This window comes from Mixophyes fleayi, chromosome 8, assembly GCF_038048845.1.
Source record: "Mixophyes fleayi isolate aMixFle1 chromosome 8, aMixFle1.hap1, whole genome shotgun sequence".
Lineage (NCBI taxonomy): Eukaryota > Metazoa > Chordata > Amphibia > Anura > Limnodynastidae > Mixophyes > Mixophyes fleayi.
In genome coordinates this window covers 49,346,585-49,370,211 of record NC_134409.1, presented here as the reverse complement: position 1 = coordinate 49,370,211, position 23,627 = coordinate 49,346,585, and the positions used below count along the sequence as shown (strand labels likewise).

General features: G+C 41.5%; 1 protein-coding gene across 3 annotated transcripts in view; it reads right to left on the bottom strand.

The window, feature by feature from the left end:
* Positions 1 to 23,627, bottom strand: part of LOC142099271 (glyoxal reductase-like) — a 125,611-nt gene that overhangs the window by 32,636 nt on the left and 69,348 nt on the right. For 2 of the 3 annotated variants that reach the window (XM_075182555.1, XM_075182556.1), the window contains exons 6-7: positions 6,700 to 6,882; positions 2,855 to 2,914 (exon numbers count right to left, since the gene is read on the bottom strand). In XM_075182555.1, the coding sequence (XP_075038656.1) occupies positions 2,855 to 2,914; positions 6,700 to 6,882 (243 nt within the window). The remainder of the gene's footprint in view (positions 1 to 2,854; positions 2,915 to 6,699; positions 6,883 to 23,627) is intronic. The other variant, XM_075182557.1, reaches the window with a different exon arrangement.

The window sequence follows — 23,627 nt, the reverse complement described above, 5'->3', positions numbered from 1 at the left end:
TTATGTAAAATGATAGACACAATTCTGTATATAAAATAAAACAAATATGAAAAAATATATATAAAAGAAAACTCAATATAATACAATGCAGCTGTAAAGATAACAGGATAACAGGATAATTGCATCAATATACCATTAAGGCAATGTGAAGGAAACAGTGCAGATTTACTGATATACAGAAAGTTGATAATCGTATCGATATACAGTCATGGCCAAAAGTTTTGAGAATGACACAAATAATATTTTTCACAAAGTCTGCTGCCTCAGTTTTTATGATGGCAATTTGCATATACTTCAGAATGTCATGAAGATTGATCAGATGAATTGCAATTAAGTCCATCTTTGCCATGACAATGAACGTTATCCCAGAAACAACATTTCCACTGCATTTCAGCCCTGCCACAAAAGGACCAGCTGACATCAGATCAGTGATTCTCTCGTTAACACAGGTGAGCATATTGATGAGGACAAGGCTGGAGATCACTCTGTTATGCTGATTCAGTTAGAATAACAGACTGGAAGCTTTAAAAGGAGGGTGGTGCTTGAAATCATTGTCCTTCATCTCTTGAGAGGTTCAATAGTTGTAAAGAAGGCTTCAGAGTGCCCAAGAATATCCAGCAAGCGCCAGGACCATCTCCTAAAGTTGATTCAGCTATGGGATCGGGGCACCAACAGTGCAGAGCTTGCTCAGGAATGGCAGCAGGTAGGTGTGAGTGCATCTGCATGCACAGTGAGGTGAAGACTTTTGGAGGATGGTTGGTGTCAAGGAGGCCAGCAAAGAAGCCACTTCTCTCCAGGAAAAACATCAGGGACAGACTGATATTCTGCAAGGGATTGGACTGCTGAGGACTGGGGTAAAGTCATTTTCTCTGATGAATCCCCTTTCAGATTGTTTGGGGCATCTGGAAAAACGCTTGTCCGGAGAATGAAAGGTGAGCGCTACCATCAGTCCTGTGTCATGCCAGCAGTAAAGCATACTGAGACCATTCATGTGTGTAGTTGCTTCTCAGTCAATGGAGTGGGCTCACTCACAACTTTGCCTAAGAACACAGCCATGAATAAAGAATGGTACAAAAACATCCTCCAAGACCAACTTCTCCCAGCCATCCAAGAACAGTTTGGTGACTAACAATGCCTTTTCCAGCATGATGGAGCACCTTGTCATAAGGCAAAAGTGATAACTAAGTGGCTCGGGGATCAAAACATCCAATTTTTAGGTCCATGGCCAGGAAACTCCGCAGACCTTAATCCCATTGAGAATTTGTGGTCAATCCTCAAGAGGGTTCAACACTGCAAATATTGAATCTTTGCATAAACTTAATGTAATTGTCAATAAAAGCCTTTGACATTTATGAAATGTTTACTTCAGTATACCGCAGCAACATCTGACATAAAGGTTTAAAAACACTGATGCAGCAAACTTTGTGAAAACCAATACTTGTGTCATTCTCAAAACTTTTGGCTATGACTGTACATGCAGAATTGTTTTTACATAGATAAGACAAATAAAACAGTGCAATTAACACACAATTCAATAGCTAATCTTCATTTTCTTCTCTTCCACCCATTTACAGCACACAAAACAAGGAAAAGAAATTGGCATAACAACTGGGCTAATAATTGCTTCTTTCTCACTCTGGAGAAGCTCTGGATTCTGTCGCTAGGTTGTAGCCAGAGGTATGTGACACACTACCATTATCCTGGTAGTGGCAGCTGATGGAAGCAGTGTGGTTCCCCCACATGGCTCCACTGAAAGCACAGCATGGAAGCCCAATATCTGAATACTTAGTAACTATGCACTGTTTGCCTGCACATTGCATTATTTGTATTTTGATGCAAGTAGCCCATAGATTGTAAGCTTGCAAGCAGAGCCTTCTCACCTCTTTGTCTGTTTTACCCAGTTTGTTTATTAGTTTACTATGTTTGTCCCCAATTGTAAAGCGCTGCGGAATATGTTGGCGCTATATAATTAAATGATGATGATGATGAAGTATCCTTTAATCCTGAAAATCACTTTAATACAATATGTATTATATTCATCATGTTACATACCAATTTTTTTTTACCTTATCAATTTATAACTTACAGCGACCATCCCAATCAACCACCATAGCATATACACTAGAATACAACCATTACACTGGAATCATACATATTGTGCCCTGTGGATTCCAACTGAATACAGCAATATAAGTTGACATTCTGAAATATACTATTTCTCTCTCACTGTTGTTTTAGGCCTCGGGACAGCAGTGTCAGTAGAGATGACAGAATCTGTGTATTTTTCCAGTTGCGATTAGCGAGCTGTGAATGGGACTGTTCAACTTGTGATAATGGCCACATTGGAGCCACACTGTGTAAGAGTATCTAAAGTATTCTTAGTTTTGTCAGTTTTATCTGATAATGGAATGTTATTGATAGATGCCCCGTCGGTAAACGTTTTTGCTATTTTCTAAATTATTGTTGAAGGCTTTTCTTGAATTTTAATTCCTCTTTCCCTTTCATACATGTCCCATATCCACAAATAATTTTAGTAATTTTCTTTCTTTAATCAGGGGTTAATAGGAGTCTGGACAGGCATAACTTCTTCCACGTTTAAAGGTGAAATTCCACTCCTAAATGTACAACTTAATATTCAATGTACTTGTTGTGCGCCATTACCTTTAAGCCTAATGATCTGTCCTGAAAATGTAGGAATTTTCAAGACGTATTACTATCGATATATGTAAGTGGGCAGTAATATAATCTCACACACTGACGTAAAAGACCTAACTATATTCAAATTCACAGCTGCTGCTCATGTTATTTACAATTAGCTAGAATAGAGGCAGTAACCAGTTTGATCGTCTCTCACCTGGAAGTTCTCACGGATTCTGTTCTCTTTTGTGGACTTTGGGATGGTTATAATGCCATTCTGTGGGAAAAAATGATCACAATATCATCTGAGTGTGATGTTAATCATACAATTTATTGTATATTGTATCCACTCCACTCAGCTTTATATTCAGAAAACTAAATTAACATACTGCTCACATATCTATGTGACTATGATAATATGGGTAGTGTGGTGGTGGAGTCTGTTCAGAAGAAGGACAGCAAGAATCTAGACTGAACACCTTCCTCTGTGTTGCATCATTTCCCCTTTAAGCAAGAAAGTGACCTTGAGGCAAAGTTTCCTGTCGTTTCCCCGCTACACTAAAAGATGAGCAGGACTGGCTGTGAGTTAGCGAGCCTGCATGTGTATCTCTGAAAAAGTAGTGCTAAAAGTAGATCTAAAATGAACAAAAAAATGCATTTTCCTATTGTGTATAAGAAAACCCATGTCAATGTGTTGGTGGATGAATATATTGACACTTAGATATTACATGTTTGATGGAGCAGATGTTCAGGAGAATGTTTGTAGCCTTGTCACTGAATAAGAATTGGCTTTTAGGTATCAATCAACAACAGCTGGAGCAGGGCCGTCTTATCCATTGGGCACGATGGGCAAATGCCCGGGGGCCCCACGGGCAAATGGGCCCCATAGGCATGGCTAGTAATTAGAAAAAATAATCCTGAAAAAAAACCATACATTTTTGCGATCACGTGGCGATCCTGCTCCCTCCCCATTCCCCTCCTCCGTGTCCACTTATTGATTTACAAGCCATTTCTTACAGTTTAATTTTCTTGATGATCGCCTTTCCTTTGCTGATATTGCCCATAAGGAGTTGACATTTACTGCAGCCACCAATGAGACATGAGTACGGGATCAGCTGACTTGTGTATACAGGAAGGTCAGCTGAGGAGTGTGAACCACGAGTGAGACACCAGGGATTGAACGGCCGGGAGGCTGCAGCACCACCAGGGATAGGAATCGACCACGCATATGATCTTCTCCATGAGGTAATTAGGTCATCTAACTGTACTGATCCAGACGACCGAATCATCATCACCAGAAGGTTGTGTAGAAAATATGGTCAGACACATTATTATCAGTATTATCCATACCATGAATGCATAGAGGACTTTCCACCACAATATTAGGACAGGACTGTTTGTTTGTCACTTATTTTGCCACGGTCACCCTTTTTGAGCACCGATTATAATTTTGTTTGCATGGATTTTTGAGGGGTGGGGTTAACCACTTAGTTGTGTTGTTCACTCGGGCTATCCTATTTCTTAGTGTGTTGCGCCGACCTCAACTATATGGAGGATTCAAAGAAACATAAACATATATATATATATATTCTGTTATATTATTCTCTTCTGTAATTATAGCTGGGAATCTGAATTTTGGTTGTGTAGGTAGGGGGGCCCGTGCACTGCTTTGCCCAGGGGCCCACAACATTGTTAAGATGGCCCTGAGCTGGAGTAATAAATGGTTTTCTCTTCTAAGAGGTTTAAGTGAACAAGTTTGTAGGAGATGAAAATGTTACAATGTAAAAGATGGCGCTCAAACACAATAGTCCTCAGGATAACTATTTACAAAGTCCCAAAATGCCTTTGAACACTTCTTTTTGTACAAGGTGGCTGCCGTCCTTCCAAACTTCAGATGGTAAGTCCAAACAAAAGGGAAATTTCTATGAAAATAAAACAGAAGGAACAATGGCGCCCACTAGTGTAGTATGTTATGGACAGGTAATGGCCCAATACCATCAAGACAAAGATTGTGCGTACTAAATCAATGTTAATATCAAGCTCATCAGTGTATATATTCAAGTAAATATCGTGGATCACGTATTCAGACCTCAGCGTTTAGTGCCAATAAAAAATACAGAGGAAAGAGAAACCAAACATAGTGTAACACTGTAGGGTAAGGATAATGCAATATATGTATCACCCAATAGTGTACATGCGTACCAGAAATAAAATAAATAGGGCTTATCTGCGTATGATTTCTTGTTGTTAGAATCCCATCTGGACAATGTTATACGCCATGACAGAATGGAGAAAACCATATAGTGTAGTATATCAAAACAATGGGTTTTTATTGATGCTCACAAATTCACACTCACAATAAACATGAACTATGTCAGGTCATTTCATTAGGCCATCCGGATTGACAGTACAACGAAGTAAGAGCTGATATTCACCAGGAACAGATGTCACAAAGGGTCAAATAGGAAATAACTCAACGCGTTTCAAATCACTTGTGAGACTTCATCAGGAGAAAAAGAAGGAGAAAACACGTCCCCTCTGCTCAATTTATCAGTGTGCCGCGCCATCTTGCGCATGCGCACTACGCTCATAGTTAAACTGCGCATGCGCAGCCAGACAGAAAGTCCGATATGTGCAAATTTATAACACAACATAGAGACAGGTTTGTAAAAATCAATTACTATACATAAATAAAAAATTTTTAAAAACGCCCCTGAAAGTGACAATGGGCTTCCAAGAATAATGTCGTGCTTAATGAACATCACATAGAACACGGCCACTACATAAATACAAGGTCCATATTAAGTTATATTTTAACCTGCACACACAAGGAAAAGGAGGGGAAAGGGGAAGGAGCCCTGTAATGAATGCATACATGGCTAAAACGAACATAATGAAATTTAATTAAGTATAGAACACCCCAAAATACATGATAAAAATACGTATCAATAAATACATTCATCAATAAAAATGTAAATTAAATATGGGAGTAAAAAATTCCAATAATCCATAAATATAGTATAATGATGATAAAAAAGATCATGATAAAACATCAACTGAGTGTTAAAAACATAAAATGATTCTGAAAATAATACAATGTGTTGATAGCTAATATAAAATATATAATTATAGCACTGCACTCAAATGAGTAGACTGCGAATGTATTACTGGTGATATTAGTGGGTTCCCTAAGCATACTGGGAGCATGAGTGTCTTTTAAATGTTTTTTTTTTCTGAAAGACAATTCTGGGTTTATTAGGAAGAAGGGTAGATAGAATCGGGTCCATATTTAAAACTTCCCAATGTTTATTGAGTATAAATCTAATTCTACTTTCACAGCAGTTATTCTGAGTGTCAGGCCGATAGCCTTTTGAGGATAACAATAGCAGGACACTAACCGGTATTAACACTACTGAACTAATAGGTGCGGAGTCCAACGTAACCCTGGTATTCGCCAGGGACCCCCGCAAGGAGGTTTGGACTTTGCTGCACAGGGTACGCAGGTCGCGGTCCTACTAGCCAGTTACCGGTGTAGTGTAGAAGGGTCAGACGGTCCGGGTCGAGCCAATCAGGAATAAACAGTACCAGGGAGAATCCAAGAGGGTAGTCAACAGGCCGAGGTCGCAGTACAAAGGGGTCACAAGATGAAGGAGAAGTCGCCAAGCTGGGTCACAACAATATAGCAGGAACACTGGAGCACAATCAGGATCAGGATAACCAGGAACACCAGGTATAACCTGTTACTCTGGCACCCTAATGGCGCCAGAGCCAGGTTTAAATAGGGCCAGATTGCAGATGATTGGAGGAGCCAGAGGCGGGGAATCCAGCGTGGAACGTAGCGTCCCGTTGCTAGGCAACGGGACGAGACAGGCCAATCTGACAGAAGCCGGAAGAAGGGAAGGCGTCCGTCCCCGACTGACAGGAGATCAGCGGGGACGGCGCCTGACACTGAGTTTGCAGGAGACTTCGCTTGTCATCTTGCTTTGCCCTATAGAGCATCATCAAATCAGACATATCAGTATGCATCAATATACACTCGTATAACAGTAACCTCTTTCTCACCTGGATGCTCCAACGAATACAGATTTGAGCCGGGGTCTTCCCATAATGCTTTGCAATTTTCAAGATGGCAGGATGTGTCAGAGCTTCTCCCTTGGCCAGAGGACTGTACCCTCCAAAGACAATATTTTTTTTCACACAATAATCTACCAACTCCTGTGGCCTCTGAAAGGGATGGTACTCTACCTGTGGAGAAACAGTACAGGGATAACTACTGCAAGTGATGTTTGGTTGCAGAGATTATTATAACTATTTGGTTAAAAAACAAGAGCCGAATCAGTTCAACAGTACAGTATATATATGAAGAATGATCCCACAAACCCTAAGTGATGAAACAAATCTGTGAATAGATCTTGTCTTCATTTACACAACTGTGTTACAACAACGGACAAAGGCAAAACAGGATATACAGCAGATCTTATTGGCAAAATGCTGACCAGCATTCCCAGCTTCAGTGACCCAGTGAATGCTGTGTGCCATATCCGCAGATTCTGGCCTTTGTGGGGTTTGCTTTGTGCCTGTTTGTAAGAGTAAACTCCTTCAATGTAAATTTTTATTTCCTCACATCAGTTTCATCCTCATTATTACTGGTTCTACAAAACTGTGAATCGTAGGAACATATGCAAAAGTAACTTCATGAGAGCCTCCACAGGACACACACATGCACATTATCAATTCATTGCACAATACTAGCAGAAAGGAGGTTAAGGGACAACCAGGTCACCTCTCTTCATTCACTAGCTCTCCTGACATGCTTTGTCCTTTGTGGAAACCACTTCATTCTGGCATTGAAAAGTCCCATCCATCCACCCTGGAGCCACAAAAACAAATCTAAAGAACAGTTTGTCCCAACAGCCAGCCCAAAAAAGAGCGCACAACAGCATGAGAGGCTTGAACAGGCAGAAAGAGAGAGAAGGGGGCGACACGTGAGGAAAAACTGAGTGTACTGGTGGGGGGGGGGGGGGGGGGGGGGCAGAAAAGAGGGAGAAAGAGAAAGCAGTGGGAAAAAAGAGAGTTCCCACAGAGAGGAAGCTGACAATACAAAGTAGGAAGAATACATTCACTGCAGCACAATGTGTTCCCCTGTGATAACAACAATAAAAATACTATCATTACTTACATAATATACAATTTTCCGTTGTTTACATGATCTCATGACATTACTCACCGGTCCTGGCTCATATTCTTCCATACAAAATAACTGCAATAATAACTTCCCCCCCAACTGTCATGATCTTTTGTCAGTACCGTCCAATGTGTGATTCTTTATAGTGAGCCTAAACATGTGCATCTGTCTTCAGAAAACGTGACTACTACGTTTTATTGACACAGCATACCTTGTACTTTGCATTATTATCCGATAATATTGCTCATTGCAATTTGGTAATAACATTGATTATATGGTTTTTATATTTGCTATACAGCAAAAAAAGGCAGATTTACAGCACTTTTGAGGGAGCTCATAATAAAGTAATAATAATGCACCAATAATGCAATCTCTCACCTTGCTCCTTTCACCTTCAACAACGGATGCACACGGGTCACAACAAAGGAAGACATTTACATATTCTCGGGGAAATATTTATTGATATGTCATTTTTACAGGTAAAAAATAGAAATAAATTATGATGCCACTATGAAAGCGGGTAGCCACGTCTGTTTTAATATGCTATCAAATAAACACAGAACAATTAAAAGCTTCTGGTACTGTAATAGTATACAGAACATAAAATCAATGGAAAAAATAAAAAACAGTAATGTGTGTTAATGTGTAAGTGTTAAACAAGAAATTAAAAATAGATCATACATCTGGTAACAGGATTTTGCTCTATATGTTCTATATATTTTATTCTATATATACATACATATACACACATATTATTTATTATTATTATTTATTATTACACATACATACATATATACATACATACATATACATATATATATATATACACACACACAGATCAGCCACAACATTAAAATCATCTAACTAATAATGTGTAGGTTCCCCTCTTGCCGCCAAATCAGCTCGACGCATGAACTCCTTAAGACCTGCAAAGGTGTCCTGTGATATTTGCCACCAAGGTGTTAGCAGCAGATCCTTTACGTCCTGTAAGTTGCAAGGTGGTGCCTCCATGGCTCTGACTGGTTTTTCCAGCACACCCTGCAGATGCTCGATCAGATTGAGATCTGGGGAATTTGGAGACCAAGTCAACAGCTTGAACTCTGTCATGTTCCTCAAACCATTCCTGATCAATTCTTGCAGTGTGGCAGGACCGATAATCCTGCTGAAAGAGGCCACCACCCATCAGGGAATAAAGTAACAAAGTAACATCCACATGAATGCCAGGACCCAAGGTTTCCCAGCAGAACATTGCTGGCTTGCTACTTCCTGTGACGAAACTTGCACTAGAAACCAGTTACCACATTATCCTGAACTTACTCCTAAAGGCTTTAAGGTAGAAAGTGTCACGAAAAACATTGTGGGCTTTAGGCAAGGGAAGATGCCGCCTAAGTGCCGATTTGATAAGGGGAAGCGCACCCCGCCAGTGGAGAGCGGAAGATGGAACCGTGTCTCAAAGAGGGGAAATCACAGTGAGGTGATCCCTGGAAGTAAAATGGGTGTGAGCTCTAGGAACAAGAGAGCAGATCACAGACCAGTGTTAAAAAAGTTCCCAAAGGAAGGTATGAAGCAGTCCAGTACAACCAGGAGAAAGGTGTACTGGGATGAAGGACTGTGGCAGTGTATGCAGGATGGGGATATGGATGTGTTGCACCACCCCAACACAATGCAGCACATTTTGGATTATTGGGATGAGGAGTGCCCAAAGATTATTATGTGGGAAGGAGCCAGTCTACAGGAGAAGTTGGAGAACCTGTTGGATGTGTTCCTAATGTTGAAAGAGGAAGCAAGTGCCTGTAATTTTCAGGATGATTTTACACATGAAATTATTTGTACTATGCAGAATCTGGCCAAGGGAAAATCCAGTTACAACAATATTCAGCAGTACAAACAAGATGGAAATGGACAATTACAGCACAGGGACATGCCTGATGAATACCCTGCAAATGTACTAATAGAATCTGTCCCATTAGCAGATTCTACAGATCCACTAGAGACAATGAGTATGGAGGAGCTGATAGTTGAATGCCAGATCCGGGGTGTACCTTACCTGTACTGCACGCACAGGGTTATCCTCAAACGTCTTTTAAAAGATCAGGAGAATCCCATCAATGCCTTCAGTGTCTATAGGAAATGGATGCTCACTTTAGGTCCCCACATAGCTCTCTGGGAACAAATGCAATGTCTGCAACTGAGTTTTGAAGAAGCAGAGGATGAGGTATGGCAACAAGGACTTACTGACACTGAAATGTGGCTGGATCAGTGTTATCGAGTGAATACTGAAAAATGCCAATTGCAATATCTTTTGTCACACTCTAAAAAAAAATGGCTGCTCGGTCTGTTAATCAGGGGGAGGTCCATCCCAGTGGATTATACACAGTTGCCCAAGCTACTATCTTGGGGGAAACTGGAGAAGAACTGCTTGGTGAGGATGTTGTATCTCTGACTACTCAGAAAGGATTAGGAGAAATTCTCCCATTTGGTGACTTGGATGGGAAAGAGCTACCAAGTAAGTACCATTTAGTAGCATCTTCTGATAATTTGCCAGTGTTATTAGCACCTGAGACTGTGTCTGAGTTAGAACAGAATTACAGAAAAGACTCTCCTCCTCCCTGTACTGACGTTCCCGGCTGTCGCCATGACGACCTGGGCGTCACTTCCTGTTACTTGGGCCCGAACATTGCCAAGGCAACGGCCAGACGCCAAGTGTGTTAAGCGCTGCGCTCCGGCAAGTGCTGCAGCCGGGCGCATGTGCTAAGTATAGCCTGTGGGCTAATTAAACACTACAATTAATTAGGAAGTCTGAGCCTGTTAATCATTACAGGGCTAAGCCCTGACTGGCCAATGTCAGTATATAAGGCAGAGAGGGCTTAGCCTCCCTGCCGGTTATAGCGTCCTGGTTTGATGCTGACCTGCTTAATATACTGCTCGACTTCTGTTTTCACCCTTTTGCCTGTTTACTGGATTTTGCCTTATTTCCTGTGACCCTGACCTTTTGGCCTGAACCTTGGATTCTGCTGATTTGCTCGTGACCCCGACCCTTGGCGTGTTTTCTGACTATTCTAACCTGCAAGTGACCCCTGACCTTGGGTTTCGTCTGACCATCCATTACCATCTGTACTGTCTCCAGGCCTGCGCTGCGGTAAGTATAACGAACCTACACTACTTTGGAGTTAAGTCCTGGGGGCATCCGAGTAACTGTGAGCGTGTCTAGCTCTACGGGAAAGGCGGCTGCTATAGGCGAAGACCTCCGCCAGTCTGTTCTGCAGGTGCGTTATCTGATCACTAGCAGCCTAACATTATCCACCCCTGTTGTGCCTGAAAATGTTTTGTTTAATGAAGTAACGCAGGATACCACATGTGTGCTCTCCGGTGCAAGTGATATACAGCTGTACCCAATTGTGGCAGAAGAGAATCATAAACTTGCTCAACATATGATCTCAGCAGAAATCATGATTACAGACTGTATGACAGAATTAATGGGAAAGGATAAAGGAATTGTCATGTCAGACAATGGGGGCCCTGGGAAAACTACTCTTATACCTTTCCCTATGCAGAATTGGCAGATGAGGAGATGTTGACTGAGTGGGTGTCTGAGAGGGCACCAGTACAGCATGATTCACTAGCCCCACAAGCTTTGAAGCATCGCACTCCAGCTCCAAATCTGGGAATCCAGGACCCAATACCAGAGGCCTGCACTGGACCATCCACTCTGGCTTGCTGCCAGGAGTACAAGTCTGTGTACAATGAGGATTCACACTACGCCGATGCGCCAGAGGCGAGGGAAGTAGTCCAACAGTTGGATGTGGTAGCTGGGGAGGGGAGATGCACATCCACATACATACAGGGGCACCCACAAGTGGTTTGGGAAGAGGAAAGAGGATTCCCCATCAGCAAAGAATTAATGGAGCCCCCAAGTTTGCCTGCCACTGGGCAGTTTTCCCTTGAGTGTTTGGGTGAGGGGGGATTGCATCTTTGCCAGAAACAAACGGACAAGGAGAATAGACCCAGGGGTTTGCCTAGGGAGGGAAAAACACTGTGGAAATTAGACCCGAGATATAAGGAGCCAGTCCGGGGGGAAGGGGTGTACATTCTGGGATTTCATTGATGAATAGTGCAAGACTGGTTTTGAGTTGTCGTGCTCTACTATAGTCTATATATGCAGCTGAGAGAGATCCACGGGTCGTGAAGTCTGGACAGCCAGGTGACTATAACTCCTTGAACTAGTGGGGTAAGGGACAGATGATGTGGTAAACCTGCCTGGCATTTATTTACTGTGTGTAAATAATATTCTAGTGTTGTTTGTATGACAATAAATATACTTCTGTATTTTTAAAACTGCATTTGTCTGAGTGACTATACGAATCCTAGAAGGTACTGGGTACACTTCCCTGGCATAGGAAGGCACCCGTGGGTGGCCAGCCAGCGTGAAGTGGGTAGCATTGGGCCAGATAAACCTGGTGTCTTCACACTTCCCATACTGAATCCTGCTGCCATCTCTTCCCCAGGTAAAAGATGCACAAACATCTAGCCGTCCACATGATGTAAAAGAAAACAGGATTCATCAGACGAGGCCACTTTTGGCAGATACCAACCAATGCATACTGGAAACACCCCACAAGACCTGCCATTTTGGAGATGCTCTGACCCAGTCGTCTAGCCATCAGAATTTGGCCCTTGTCAAAGTCACACAGATCCTTATGCTTGCCCATTTTTACTGCTTCCAACATATCAACAAGAACTGACTGTTCACTTGCTGCCTACCATGTCCCACCCATTAGGAACAAACACACAGAGAAATCCCCCAGCACACTGCTATAGCCAGCAATAGACCTGCCATTTCTACTGTAAATAACGATGCAAAAGTCTTAGTAGCACACATTTGCAAATGTATGTTAAAGCCACCCGCCACTCCATAGCACAACTAGGAAACATTGCTATACAGCAGTGACAGAAAACAAAAATGGTGCAAGATGGAATTGTCCTTGGATCATGAAATCAGTTATGGTTCATTTGACCACTCCACCCTTTCCTTAGATATCTGTGGTAATTCTACAGTTAATACATAGCGACAAGCGCTGACCCCAACCGGGATGCGTGCTTTTATCAGACTCAGACCAATCCAGAGTGCCAGACAATGCACTAAAAAGAGCCATTGTAATTCACAGCAAAAAGCAAGTTCATCACTGAGCTTCAAATCAACCCCAATTCCCAAAAAATAATAATATAGTTAGGTACCTGTGACGTAAAGTGCAGATTATAAACACTTTGTGCAATACTGATGAAACAGCAGCAAAGTGGAAGGTAATACATAGACACGTCTATTTATACATCCATGTTTACATTACTTCTGCAAGCAATGTTGTTCTTTGTTAATAAAACTGTTGTCTTCAAAAAAAAAGAAAAAAATAATCCTCCATCATTCTTTGGATGTTGATCAGGTGGAGTTACAGCAGAGGTGTCACTAATTCTGGTCAATTTTATTACAGTAGACAAAGACCAGGGGGTAAATGTATGAAAGTCCGTTTTTTTTCAACTCGCCGAATATCGGCGACTTTGCAGCTAAAATTTAAAGCAGCTATGGCTTGTAAAGGCAAGTTTGTCTTCAAAAGCCATCGCTGTTTAAATTTTAGCTGCAAAGTCGCCGATTTCCGGCAAGATGAAAAAAACGGACTTTCATACATTTACCCCCAGATGTCATAATGTTGTGCTGAGTCGTCTGCATCATCAATGGGTATCTAAGATTTTTGCAAAGCACACAACAGTATATACCACATGTAGGCAACAGTGGCACACAGCGCTAGCTGAAAGGAAAAGTGGTGCAAGATGGAATTGTCTTTGGACTCTCCCACCCACCCTTATGTTGGATCTTACAAAAGAAATGCGCACTAACAAACCAAGCACTTCAGCGACAAGGAGTGCCACTTTTGAGCAGATGTGCTTGGTTTGCTTGGGCCCCCTCACAAAACAAGCTAACAATGGCCTTAAGGCACTGAAGATAGCAGTGCTGTTAATGAACTCTAATGCGGAAAGATGTTGATGTCATCATCTTCAGCCTTATCCTCACCCTCATCAGTTTGTACATCATCCTCACACATTATTAATTCATCAACGCTGGAATCCACCATTACAGAAATCTCAGTATTTTGATGAAATTTGTAGGGAAGGCATTCCTCGTGGAAATTGAAGTTAATTAGTATGAACATCATCTTTTCCACAATTTGAGGAAGTAGCCTCCTATGCCGATCGCTAACAAGGTTCCCGGCTGTGCTGAAAACTCGTTCCGAGTACACACTGGAGGGTGGGGAGCTTAGGCAGTGCAAAGCGAGTTTGTACATGGAACTCCAAATTCCCTTTTCTTCCTCCCAATATTTAAAGGGACTGTCTGATGTGTCTATTTCTATGCTGTCGTTAAAATAAACCTCCACCATCCGTTGGATATTGACAGTAGGATCAGGTAGAGTTACGGCAGAGGTGTCACGTTTTTTGTTAAATCTTTTAGACCAGACCAGATGTCAAAATGTTGTGCTGAGTCATCTGCATCATCCCAGGGTCTCTTGGGAAAGCTAAGTTTTTTCCTAGCAACAGTTGACTGAGAAACTGAAGGAGGAGACGCCGTCCTGTCACATAACACTTGAACTGTCATCTTGCTCACCAGGAGCACCTTGCATCTTTTCAGATCTGGGTCAGGTGGAAAAAAAAGAAGACATACCTCTTAATCCTAGGATCAAGCACAGTCGACAAAATGTAGTGATCCGATTTCTAGATTTTCATAACTCTTGAATCCTGGCGAAGAGAATAAAGTACTTGATCTACAAGTCTGACATACTTAGCGTAACTGCTTTGTTTAATCTCCTCCTTCGGTTTCTCAAACTGCTTTTCCAAGAGTCTAATTAAGGGAATCACTGGACTCAAGCTAGCAGTGTCTGAACTCACTTCACAGGTGACTACTTCGAATGGTTTCAGCACCTTGCACAACATGGAAAGTATTCTCCACTGCGCATGAGTAAAATACATCCCCCTCCTTTCCCAATGTCATGGCTTGTGGAGTAAGCGTGGATGGCTTTTCGCTGTTCCTCCATCCGCAGAAGCATATGCAGGGTGGAATTCCACCTTGTCACCACCACTTGCTTCAGTTGGTAGCAGGGAAAATTAAATTGCTCTTGTAGCTGCTGCAATCTCCTACATGCTGTTGCCGAATGTCGGAAATGTCCACATATTTTACGGGCCACAGACAGCATCTCCTGCACGTCCCTGTCATTTTTTAAAAAGCTCTGTACCACCAAGTTTATTGTGTGAGCAAAACAGGGAATGTGATGGAATTCACCCAGCTGAAATACTCTCACAATATTGGTGGCGTTATCAGAAATTACCTATCCTGATGAGAGTCGAAGCGGGATAAGCCATGTTGCAAGGACATCCCTTAGTTTTTGTAACAGATTGTGAGTTGTATGCCACTTAGTGAAGCCGGTGATACACAGAGTAGCTTGCCTCTGAAAAATGTGACGTACTTGGGTACATGCTGCTGCTGTTCCTGCTGATGAAGGCGAATCAGCAACCCAATGGGCTGTCACAGTCATATAATCTTTAGCTTGCCCAGATAGCTGAGAGAATGGACCTAGCTGATGGACTGCTTGTTGTTATTTTTTTAACATAAGTTTCTGATTTTCCCAACAGCTTGCCATGAACTCGCTTCAAATGGCGTAACATGGATGAGATTCCTAGATGGTTAAGGTCCCTACCTCTACTGACTGTGGCTTTACAAACGCTACAAATGGCTAGACAACTGTTGTCAGGATTTGGGCAAAAATAATTCCACACATAAGAAGTGGATTTTTTGGTCTTATGCCCAGGCATGACCATGACCTTCTTCTTATCACAAGCAAGAACTGCTTCCACGGGTGCAGGACTTACACCAACAACATTATCCTCATCAACATCCTCATTAGCTCCCTCATCAGCTATAAATATATCCCCCTCATCCTGTTGCAATTCCAAAGTTGCATCCTCAATTTCTGTATCACCGGCTACACTTGGGCTGTTCATGCACACATCTGCAGAAATGCTGAAAGGGGACTTCTTTATGGGTACACTATCAAAAAGGTCAGGTTTACAGATAGCACTCGAGGATAGACTATCCTCAGGGATTTTTTTAATTTCTGAATCTAAACATACATTTTCCTCTAATGCCTTACTGATTTCTTCCAGCTCGGCTTTTACACGTAAAAGTATTTGGACACCACTTTTGGAGTCTGAACGACAAGGTCTTGCTTGGTCATGACTGACCTTACAAGAAGATGCTTCAGTTACAGTTGCAGAACTAGCACTCATAAAGAAAGGCAAAGGCCTCATTTCTTCCTTGCCACTGCGTGTGTAGAATGGCCTGTTGGCAATTTTATTTTTTTCTGCAAATAACTTTGCCTGGATTAGAGGTCTTTTTTTCTTGACCAAAGTAAAATGTGTTTTTTTACATTTTTGTTTCCCTGACTTAAAACCACTATGCACTTTAGCATAGGCTTTAGCACATGACGTAGAGGGATTACTATCATCATGACTGGTGCCAGCAGCTGCTTGGTGCTCCTGGTCTCCTGTGTACTGCTGTGAATCCATTTTGGTAACACAGCAAAATGTGACTGCAGATTTAGAAGACCAAGACTGCCAGCCCTATTATTTCTATTTCAGCAATGACAATAAGCAAAGGAGCTCTCCTGTTTGCGTGTTAGCTATATAGCTGCAGATTTAGAGCAAGACTGCCCGTCCTATTATTTGTATCCCTCTTCTTTCTTTTCTACCTATGATGCAGCCCAACTGCACTAGAGACTGCCAAGAACCGTGCTACCCCTACTGTGCCCCTCTGTGAAATGGCGCTGGATCGCTGTGGAGGGCGGTACTTATAGAATCCAAAACTCGCAAGATCCGAAGAAGTAACAATGATGTTTTGCCTCATTGTCAATTCCGAGGGCGCGTGAAAGTACAGAGCCGGATCGGTTTCGGAATTCAGATCTGCTAAGTTTGAGTGTGTCCGGTTCTCGTGCAATCGAGCCTGAGCATCTCTAATATAAATAAATATACATATGTATTTATGTGTATATATATATATATATATATATATATATATATATATATATATATATATACACACATATATATATTTATGTGTATGAATATATATTATATATAAATATATATATATATGTGTATATATATATATATATATATATATATATATATCTATAATATAAATGTCTAGTGGCGTGTGTTAGTCTGTGTGTGTGTGTGTGGAAAAAATAAAACCAAGCTGCAGCGCCACCTGCTGGGCGGAGTTATACACTGACCTACTAAATTCTTAGTGTGTGTGGGAAAAAAAATTCAGAAAGGGCTGAAATTTAGTATACTAAGATGTTTTTAATTTGTTAATTTAATTTGTTAATTGTTAAAAGTGTTTATAGAGATTTAAAAAAAAATATATACATATTTCTTGAAGGAGAAGTGACAGTTGGGAGTGGTTGGTGGTTCCCGGGGGTGACAGTGGGGAGTGGTTGGTGGTTGCCGGGGGTGACAGAGTGAGAGGAGTGTGATACTCAGGACCGCTGAGAGAGATCCCTGTGTCTGGATAGACATCTGGATAGATGTGGTGATAAAGATGAAGGATGAGGTGATGGAGAAGAATGATGAGGTGGTGACATGTGGACAAAACCACGTTAAAAAAGGGCGCTTACGTCGGGAAGTAACGCTCTTCCCCTGAGGAGGCCTGGGCTATGGCCCAAATGCATGACAAGAACCTTTTTAACACCTTAAGTAGCTTGATTTGACTAGAATGCATGAGTATCATGCACTGGTTAACTTATATATATATATATATATATATATATACACATATATATACATATATATACACACACACACACATATACTCATAAATACATACACACAGAATATATTTATTATTGTCATAGATTTACTTAGGGTGGTGTTACAACTGTGTTTTAGATGCAGCCAGGGCGTAACTAGGGTTGTGCGACAGGGGCGACCGCCCAGGGCGCAACGCTGGAGGGGGGCACAATTTAGCAATATTTTAGATTAATTTTAAAATTGAGGGCTAGGGGGGCGGCATTTGTCTTTCTTGCCCCGGGCGCTAGAATTCTAAGTTACGGCTCTGGAAGCAGCATATTTCTGTTGCTTACAAATTCAGAAAAAAATGTTAGGATGATACTTATAATCGCATCTGAGCAATTTCTGTTTAGTACAGAAAATGTTGCTTTGTTAATGCAATAAATTTTACTGCTTACGTAGCAGTGTATGGCAGGCAAAAATATCTTAAATTCATTTCAATGGATCTGGACTTCATCAGCTTTATGCTACATGAAGGGGTTTCTGAACTAAAAGTTTTGAAAACAGCTTATGTAGCAGCAAATAGAAGATCTCATAAACAGCAGTCACTTTCTTTCACAAACATCCTTATGAAATGGTGTGACTTAGTGGTTCAGACATCCAAAGCAAATTCCAAGAATTTGTGGTAGAGAACACCACCAAAACATGTACAATTGCTATTCAACAAGACCAGCTAAAAGCTTGATACGAGTATAGGTAACATATCCAGTAACTGGACAACTAAGTTTAATATAAAAAATACAGTGATAGGTATTCTTAGACATTTACAAGTTTGATCAAACTGAGCATTAAGAATCTCATGTTTATTTCAGATATTACATTAAAAAAAAACAATGACAAAGCCACATATTGTTTGATCTGGATGCATTAATTCCAAAATCAATCTGTTAAGTCTAAGCGACAACATTTTAGCTAGAATTTGTACACGCAGAGGAGGGATATATACGTCTATACGAGTCCAGGTATAAGGGATTCTTGCCCGGCTTCAGCAAGGACCATGATCAGAGCTTCAGCAATAGACTCAGGCAAGACACCAGACTCAAATAGAGTATTAAAGGTGTCAAGTAACGTAGGAACAGAAAATGCACTGTGTTGGCTTGTAAAGTTCTATTGGAAGGCAGTCCTCAACCAAAGCCTTACCATTAGGGGAGATCATTAAGGATTTGTCTACCTCCACCAGTGTAAATGGAGTGTATAAGAACAGTCCACTGTCAGCTGACTGTTTGGGGAGAGAGATTGTGTCCAAGTACCGAGAGAGGCCCCTCTCTCACTATAATATGCCCGAGATGTGTACAACTTTTTATTAAAATTATGAAAGACCTCAGCCTTGTTAGGCATCAGAAACTGCTCAAATCCTATGTCATCTACATTGACAGGAAGAGCAGTACTGGCACTCTCCACACGCGACATGTAGACCAGAACGCCCCCAAACCTGTCTGCCTCCACATATTGGACATGTTTGCTGAATAGCAATTTATGCTTAGATTTGTCTAGCAGGTAATCAGTTCAGTCTTACTGGGCAGTAAGGCAACTGAGACGGGAATCAGTGGCACGGGTTACAATATAGACAGACTCCTGTGCACTACAAGTTTGTTCTAACCTTCTATACCTAGGAAATGTTTAGAGCGCTGTTATCCTATTTATAAAAGTGCCCCGGAGAAAAGTTTGAAAGAGTCCAAGACAACTAGGGGGTCTTGCCGTGTGAGTATTCATGGAAAAAATATCCTTCCCATTGAGCAACTAACTCAGAACCTGCACCCACCAGAGACATTCAAAAAGGGTGAAATTTGAAAAGGACTTGACCCCTGGTGATATCACAACAGTCAACATGTAACAGGAGAGGCGATTGGTCAGAAATCACATCTTATATTCTATCTCACGCATAGCAGGCACAAGTAAGCTACAAATAAGTGCTAAAACAATTATAGAGAACGCATAGCGAGAGGGTGAAAAACATGAATATTGGGTAGAACTAAGATGCCTGAACTGCCACACTAAAGATACTCAGGCTCGGTTCTCCGAGAACCGAGCACACCCAAACTTTGCGGATCCGAGTACCAAGTCTTGCGCGCCCTCGTAAGTGAAAACTCGCGAGATTTGGATTCTATAAGTACTGCCCTCCACAGAGATCGAGCGCCATTTTACAGAGAGACATAGAAGGGGTAGCAGGGTTGTTGACAGTCTCCAGTGCAGTTGGGCAGCATCATTAATGAAAGATAAAGAGGAGGGGTGGCAGTGTTCTTGGCAGTCTCCAGTGACATTGTACTGTGACATAGCTCACACAAAAACAGAAGAAGAGGTGGCAGTTTTCAGTGCTGAAAGACAAATTATAGGGCTGCCAGCGTTCTTCAAAGACTCCTGTGATATTCTACTGTGCCATAGCTCACCTAGAAACAGGAGAGGTGGCAATGTTCAGTGCTGAAAGCAAAATTGTAATAATAGGGCTGGAAGTGTTTTTAAAAGTCTCCAGTGACATTCTACTGTGCCATAGTTCATACAGAAACAGGAGGGGTGGAAGTGTTCTTGTCACTCTCCAGTCTTCAGTCACATTGTTCTCGTCCCTCTCCAGTCTCAGTGCTGTTGGTCACACAGAAATAGGGGTACCAGTGTTCTTGTCACTCTCCAGTGACATTGTTCTTGTCACTCTCCAGTCTCAGTCATGATTACACTAATCCCTCTACGTCATGTACTGAAGCCTACATTCAAGTGCACAGTGGTTTTAAGTCAAGGAAACAATTTTTTTTTAAAAAAAAGTTTGTACCTTTTAAAGAAAAAAACACCTCTCTAATAAAGGTGAAAGTTTACTGTTGAAAAACATAAAATTGCCAACATGCCATTCTACCCAAAATATTAACAAGCATACCAGCATGAGCTAGCTCCCTTCTCTCAGCTAGATCACAGCACCTGCGATCTCCACGGTCATCATCCTCACCCTCATCAGTGTATACATCATCCTCACACAATACTAATTCATCCCTGCTGGAATCCACCATCACAGAATTCTCTGTACTTTGATGTAATTGCTGGTAATGGCCTTCCCTGTGAAATTTGTAGCTCATTTTACGACAGAGCTGACATGATTTTTGGGCAATTCTTTTACACCAGATCAAATGTCAAAATGTTTTGCTGACTCATCTGCATTACCACTGGGTGTCTTGGGAAAGTTCAGTTATTTCCTAGCAGCAGTTGCCAAAGACACTGAGGGAGGATGAGTCATCATGTACCACTTGAGCTGCCAGCTTGCTGACCAGGAGCTCATTGCATCTCTTGAGATCTGTGCCAGCTGGAAAGAAAGAGAAGACATAGCTCTTAACTTAGGACAGTGTTGGCTATCCTGTGACACACCAGGTGTTGTGTCACAGGTTAAAACTACAAGTCCCAGCATACCCTTCCAGCAATAAGCTGCTATATATTGGCAAAGCATGCAGGGACATGTAGTTTCACAACACCTGGATTGTCACAGGTTAGCCAACACTGACCTAGGATCATGCACAGTTGCCAACATGTAGTGATCTGATTTCAAGCTGTTGATAACTCTCGGATCCTGGCGAAGCAAATAAAGTACTTGAACTACAAGTTCTATACATGGTTAGTGGAATTGCTTAGTTTCATCTCCTCCTTCAATTTCTCTAGCTGCTCTTCCAAAAGTCTAATTAGGGGAATCACTTGACTGAAGCTAACAGTGTCTGAACTCACTTCACAGAAGACTACTTAGAGTGGTTTCAGCACATTGCACATCATGGAAAGTATTCTCCACTGCGCTGGACTAAAGTACATTCCCCCTCAAATTTGATTCTTCATGCAGCAGCTGCAATCTCCTACATGCTATTGCAGAATATCCCGAACATGACCAAAATTATTTCTGGACACAGACAGCATCTCTTGCATGTCACTGTTATTTTTTAAAAAGCTCGGCAGCTTGATTGTGAAGTTGATTGTATGAGCAAAACAGGGAATGTGATGGGGTTCTCCCTGCTGTAATGCTGTCGCATATTGGTGGCGTTATCACAAATGACATATCCTCAGGAGAGTCTAAGTGAGATAAGCCATGTTGCAATGACATCCCTAACAATGTTGCAATGACATTCAAACAGTTGTCATCTGTATGCCTCTTAGTGTAGCTGGTGATACACAAATGTAGGATACCACTTTGTATTTGCAACAGAATGAGGGGGATATTTGTGTAGCCAACAACGGCACTAATGAGGATGTTGATGAGGATGTCGATGAGCATGATGTTGTTTGTGTAAGTCCTGCACCCGTGGAAGCAGTTCTTGCACGTGATAAGAAGAAGGCCATTGTCATGCCTGGGCATAAGACCAAAAAATCCACCTCTTATGTGTGCAATTAATTTTACCCAATCCTGACAACAGTTGTCTAGCCATTTGTAGCCTTTGTAAAGCCACACCGACAACACCTTCCACGTCAATATCGTCACTAGTGATCGGAGTTAGTTCTGCATCCAAGTTGTTAAGGCTAGATGACTTCTCCCCTATCCAGAAATCCTCTGAAGAATTCTTGAGTGTTAGTCCTGCTGCTGCTGGTGGAGCTTCATCCAAGTAGGCCACGAAGAAGACTACTTGTAGTTTACAACAATTGACTGTTAAACAATCCTTTGCAGTAGGAAGAAAGTATGAAAGCTGTCACCCAGTTGCAAGAAGGTTCCATAAAATGTAATTATTGGGCTACAAAATGCCATTCTATCCACTATACACTTAACTACAAATATGTGAACAAGCAGAAATGGGCAAAATAAAGATTATATGACTGTGACAGGCCACTGGATTGGTGAATTGCCTTCAGCAGCAGCAACAGCAGCACTATGTACCCAACAACTCCAGATTATTCAAAGGCAGGCTACTCTGTGTATCAGTGGCTTCACTAAGTGGCATACCGATGACAACCTGTTTGAAAAACTAAGAGATGTCACTGCAACATGGCTTATCCGTTTGGACTCTCCTGAGGATATGTCATTTATGATAATGCCACCAATATTGTGAGAGCATTACAGCTGGGTGAAATAAATTACATTCCCTGTTTTGTTCACACAATCTACTTGGTAGTACAGAGCTTTTTAAAAATGACAGGGACGTGCAGGAGATGCTATCTGTGGGCCGAAAAATTTTGGAACATTTTCTGCATTCTGCAACAGCATGTAGGAAATTGCAGCAGCTGTAATAACAATTTATTTTGCCCTGCAAGAGGTGGTAACAAGGTGGAATTCCACACTTCATATGCTCGTGAGGATGGAGGAACAGCGAAAAGCCATCCATGCTTACTCTACAAGCCATGACAGTGGGAAAGGAGGGGGAATGCATTTTAGTCCAGTGCAGTGGAGCATAACTTCTGTGTTGTGCAAGGTGCTGAAACAATTCGAAGTAGTCACCTGCTGTAATTTTCAAATGATTTTAATCAACTGAACACAATTCATTCATTTAAAAAAAGCACACCTTGTTTTCACTAATTTCTAGTTGGATTGTCTAAGCGAAAAGTGATGATCTGGTATTTTGATATTAGCCAAAGGTATCAATGCTGGATTCTGTCTCAACCTGGAATTAAATAAATCAGTTATCAGTCATTTTCCATTTGCCCACATCAGTTTCCCTGAATGTTCTCTCCCCTATATACTTCCTCCCGCTTGCCTCTGCCCTATCCAGGCACTCTCCCGACTCTCCCCTACATTTCCACTAAAACTTTAGCATTGGCTCTGCTTGCTGCTTGTATCCTTTATATTGTTATAAGGAAAGATGTGCACGTTGGTATGCCATATATATATGTTGATAATTGTGTAACTGTAGTTCACTGAAAGGAAAATATGTAAACTAGTGGCAACAGAGTCTGATGTTGCATTTAAGTCAGTCAGATAAATTTAGGACAGAATACAGTAATAGTTAGGAACCCGTCAGATAAATCTAGA